We start from the raw sequence: 5,228 nt of genomic DNA, 5'->3' as shown, positions 1-5,228 counted from the left end.
AGTTCATATATGAGCTTTCGGGACACATTAAACATTTTTAGTTAATCAGGAATTAATTTTGAATATTGCCCCAGTGGCGGCGAGGTCTACTTTTATCGATTTTGGACCACAAAGGGGGCGTTAACGTGCGCAACTTGCACACGGGACCTCCGAGATTTTTCGCCCTTATCCGAGGTTAGAATGAGAAATTAGATTTTACCTACCCGTCCCTATGATCGGGGTGTGGCTGAAAGTGAAAGACAGCAGTAATAGGGACCAAGAAGTAGCAGAAGAAAGACTGGAGAATTAAGAGTCAGGAGCTAAGAGGAGGAGCTAAATGGAGAGAGGGACCGGAAGTGGAGACGACAGATCGTGGTTAGAGAGCAGGAAAAAGGGAGAACGGAGAGAAGTTTAGAGAAGAATATTATTTTCCGTCGCTGTCAGGTTGCGAACCCGGGACCCATTGAATGAGAGGCGAACACCATAACTTCTGGACCACCTGAGCTCCCCGAAAAGACAAATATGATAAATAAACAACGTGAAATTACAAAGAAATTCAAAAGTACTATAATCTCGTTTGTGGAAATACTGCCACGTTTGAAACCAGAAAAATGGACTCACCTATACGCACATGATTTGAGTCCTTCCATTTAATGTTTTATGTTGAGCAAATTTGCCGAGGACTTTTTGGTTGAACGGTGCATCCTTGATCCTGAACCATTCATGATCCAAATATCTTGTTTGCTTTCCATCCACAATGGGATATCACTGGGGTAATTGACCTTGCACGACTCAAGGTCGAAACAAAGAAACAGATGGTTCTATATTAGGTTCGCGGGCTGAAGCCGCACTGTGTCACGTGATTAGGCATCGCGCACGTGACTCTTGACATCAAATTTGCACATCCTCGCAGTTCCAAGCGAAAGAGCAGCCCGAGCACGCCCCCCTCTCCCCACCCCCTTCTTTTTTTTCCCGTTGGCACTCCGTTTTACGATGTTAATGTGCTAAAATCTCTGCACATTTGAAGGACATTTTGAGCTTGATAATTAATAATATTAATAATAATAATAATAATAATAATAATAATAATGAAGATCATTTCTATAGCGCCCACTCCCGTGTAAACACAGCTCTAGGCGTTTTACATAAATGCATGTACGAACAATTTTCACGTCCGCGACACACACACACACACATGCAAACACTCATACACACACACACAAACACACTCGCTCGGTGATCTCTTGTGTGCGTACCGTGTTCACTTGTGACTGTGATCTATGTGTGGAGTCCAGACAAACAATCAAGCAAACGCTGTAGCATTTGTTTTGTATCAGCGATTTGAGTTGGTTTTAAATCTCAATCTTATGTTTGTTCTTCAATGTGTTGAGTAGAATACATATATTGGAAATTCACTTTGGTTTTTCTGTTTTTTTACTACGGGAAGCTAAGCTTACTGTCAAGAGACTGAGAGTGATACCACATCAAACTCAAACAGCAGAACTCTCGCATCCTGTTGGGGATGGGAAGCAAAATACAAGTAAATATTTAAATCATGATGGTTCATGTGCTAAAATCTCTGCACATTTGAAGGACATTTTGAGCTTGATAATTTGATGATGGTTCATGATGGAGGTAGCACCGTTCAACCCAAAAAGTCATTGGCAAAGTTACTCAACATAAAAAAGGACACAAACCAAGTACATACGTTTTAAAACGCATAGATGAGTCCATTTTCCGGGTATCAAACACAGTAGCCTACATGTATAGCAACTAATAAGATTATAATACTTTTGAATCTTCATTGCATTTATATCAAATTATATTAAACATTACCGTACGCTTGTTTTTTTCAAATGCGTGTTTCACTGTCTTTTCAGTCATTATGCATCCTTTATAATTTGAGGGATCTCTATGTTCGTTCACGACAAGCCCCACACTTTTTTTACAACCAACGCGACGCCACTGCTCATACCCACAAAAAACAAAAACAAAACAACAATAAATCATCGGGTCGTTTATATCGAGTGCCCAGTGCCGATCGGATCAGGTCGGGTTGAGTCAGCAATGGCAGCTTCAGGGCACACTATGAATAGATCCCTCCCTTGCCTTGTGCAATTGTCGAGTCAACTTTGAAAAGAACTAAAAAGTTAGTTGGGAGTAGTGTGTTATAAAACACAAAGTGTACTGTTCACAACACAGTTATTTCCTTCCATGACTGCTTCAAGTGCCAAGTTTCGCATTATATATATATATATATAGGTCGGCTCTATTTCTCCGAACGTTGGGCAAAATAAACTTTAAGTAACTCTATTTCTCCGAACGGTTTCCGTTCTCGAAATTTTAATAATGGAGTGGCTCGCGTGCGCGCATGTGTCTGTGTGCGTGCGTGTGTGTGTGTATCTCTCTGTATCTCTGTCTCTATCTCGGTGTGTTTGTGTGTGTGCGAGAGAGAGAGAGAGAGAGAGAGAGAGAGAGAGAGAGAGAGAGAGAGAGAGAGAGAGAGAGAGAGAGAGAGAGGGGGGGGGGGGCATAGAGAGGTTCCATACAAATTCCACACACACACAAAAACGGGGGGGGGGGGGGGGCGTATATGAGTAGAGGGATTTTTTGTGATACAGTTTTTGTTTTAGGGGTGACTAAATAAATGCCACATAGGTTACTGCTTAAGTCGAGCAGTCTTGTTTTCTCGCACCACCTTTCGAAGGCATTTTCAAATGAAGTATAGTCCGGGAACGTTGCCCCAACCACAATTGAAGTATCTGAACATTCAGACATCTAATAATCTCTAGTTCTAGAAATTGAATTCTATGCAAGAAAATGTTTCTTCCCAGTCCTCGCAGTAAATCTCGCAAATAAAAATTAAAAAATTTCAAGAACAGAAACCGTTTGGAGAAAGAGAGTTCAAGTTTATAATATCAATTAGGAGGTGGGTTGGCCTCTGCCCTGCCTGTCAGGGTCAATCCATGCTGGTCAGTACTGCAAACAATTTAACTGAAAGATGGAAAGTATTCCATGAAAATCATCCTCAGTCTGAAATCGAACCCACTTCTCTTTTGTGCAAAGCAGGAAGTATAACATAACAACACCAGAGATACCAGTGTGGATACCCAGTACTTCCAACAAATTGGGAAAATAAGGTTCACTAAATCTAGTGTGTTGCATAATAGAGCAAAGTTTGTTTCCGAAGAACTAAGAAATCAGCAAGGGCATAACCCAATATTTCCTCCACTAATGCACTCATCTCTTGTGCGAGACAATAGTGCTGTGACTACAATATATCTGACCAACCACTCAGCCCTATTGTACAATCAAAGAGTCAAACAGGTATCAACAAAGGTAAAAAACAGACAAAGAGACTGCAAAACCGCTGAAGTAGTCTATCAGGAAAAAAAATATTGTCAGAGGAGTCAGCACAACTCAGTAGTCACTCATTGTATTGCTCACATACAGCACAAAGTCAAGAGTCATGCCTCGGTTATAACTGTCTGTTTATTTTACAGTCTATCATTATCAACAGTTGCTCCATTTCATCAACAAATTAAGGGTCTCACAAAGCTGGATCTCGGCAAGTTGAGCAAGGTATGACTATGGCAGAGAGAGACCAAGGATAGCAATAACAAAGAAGACAACTTCAGCAGTCTTTGAAGTCTGCAGCCCGTTTCTCCACAAAAGCTGTCATCCCTTCCTTTCTGTCGTTCTGAAAAAAAAAAAGGAAAAATAATAGTGAAACCATTTGGCAAATTTTACAGAAAACCTACAAATATCACACAAAACTAGACTTGATAACTAGACTTTTGGAAAGTTGTGTCACGATGCCGTGGAATCAAGCGCTCGTCAAATTTTGGGCATATGGAATTATTGGTATCACCTAAAAGCTTGTTTATTTTTCTTGCTTTCAGTGAAAAAATACTACTGTATCTTTAATAGAAGTCGAGATATTTGCGATTGAAGGAAGTGGGGATTGATTGGTTTCAGAGATAAAACTAGTGAGAAAATGACCACCAAATTTGGCAACTTCTATGGCTTGACAGTCCTTGGAAACTGAAAATTTTCATTTGAATGCTTTTAATCAACTTTTTTTATTTTTAGGAAAAACCACACAGAAATGTGTTTTTAAATCGACATAAAAGATGGTAAGCCAAAAAACAAAAATTCAATAAAAATTGCCAAACCGACGGACAAAAATGCCGTTTTCTTAAATTCCATTATTTTGATGAGCGCCTGATTTCACCACAATGCCTCACAGTTTCCCTTTGATTAAACAATCAAATCTTTTAAAAAGTCAGTTTCACTCAGATTTACATACAACAGGTTTTTCAATTCAAATTGCAGAATGAATCAAAGCTGTGCTCCCCACAAGCATGTTTGTTTATTGTTTGTTTTAATAAGCGTTTTATGGCCCTAGCAACACAATTAGGTCATATAAGTGCCGAAGATTAGGTGTTACAAGAGAGTGTCTATCATTTTAAAAAAGAGAGAGAGATATAGGCGCCAGTTGTTTGATAGGAAAGAAGGAGCAAACCACACCAGAAAATCCGCCAACCACCCATCCATAGGCAGGGAGAAACTTACCGTGGAGAAAGTAGCATGGAAATATCTCTTCTCCAGGCTAAGGCCCTCATTCAGAGGCATGTTGAACCCTGGAAAAGATGAGAAAATTACTGACTACTGAGGTGGACAAAAAAGTCGAGGAGTTTGCAAATTAAAATTTTTTTTTACAAGTTTCAAGAAGGAAGAAAGATCTTGCAGACTGGCAGATACTAAGAGATTGGCTCTACGTTCACACATTTTTATTTTTTAAAACCAGAACAGTTGACATACTTAACTCAAATGTTAACAAACTTTGATGTAACATTAATTGCACATAATTTCAGACATAAAGTCAGTCTACGGCCTAGCATTGTTTTGCAGCACCCGCAACTTCGAACAGCATGAGGTCATATGAGCATGCGGGACACATTAAACTCTTTCAGTTTCTTAGTAATTAATTTTGAATTTTGCCCAGGCGGCGGTCAAAGCCTGCTCTTTTCAATTTTGAACCACCAAGGAATCTTTAACATGTGCAACTTGCACATGGGACCCCCAAGATTTTTCGCCCTTGTGCGAAAAAAACTAGACGTTAGATCTTATCTACCCTAAGATAAGGGGTGTGGATGAATGACAGCAGTAAGGAGCCAAGGAGTAGCAATAGTAATAGTAGTAGAAAGGCTGCAGAAAGAGTCATGAGCCTAGAAGAGGGGATGGGG

At 39.9% G+C, this 5,228-nt stretch overlaps 1 protein-coding gene across 1 annotated transcript in view; it reads right to left on the bottom strand.

The window, feature by feature from the left end:
* Positions 1-3,452: 3,452 nt before the first annotated feature.
* Positions 3,453-5,228, bottom strand: part of LOC101846811 (enoyl-CoA hydratase, mitochondrial) — a gene marked incomplete in the record, with an annotated part of 19,621 nt that continues 17,845 nt past the window's right edge. Inside the window, 2 exon segments of the mRNA XM_013081886.2 lie at positions 3,453-3,679; positions 4,555-4,622. Coding sequence (XP_012937340.1) covers positions 3,614-3,679; positions 4,555-4,622 — 134 coding nt within the window.

The sequence above is a fragment of the Aplysia californica genome, unplaced genomic scaffold (genome assembly GCF_000002075.1).
Source record: "Aplysia californica isolate F4 #8 unplaced genomic scaffold, AplCal3.0 scaffold00150, whole genome shotgun sequence".
NCBI classification, from domain to species: domain Eukaryota; kingdom Metazoa; phylum Mollusca; class Gastropoda; order Aplysiida; family Aplysiidae; genus Aplysia; species Aplysia californica.
The sequence above is the reverse complement of the archived record's forward strand: the minus strand, read 5'-3'. Positions and strand labels throughout refer to the sequence as shown.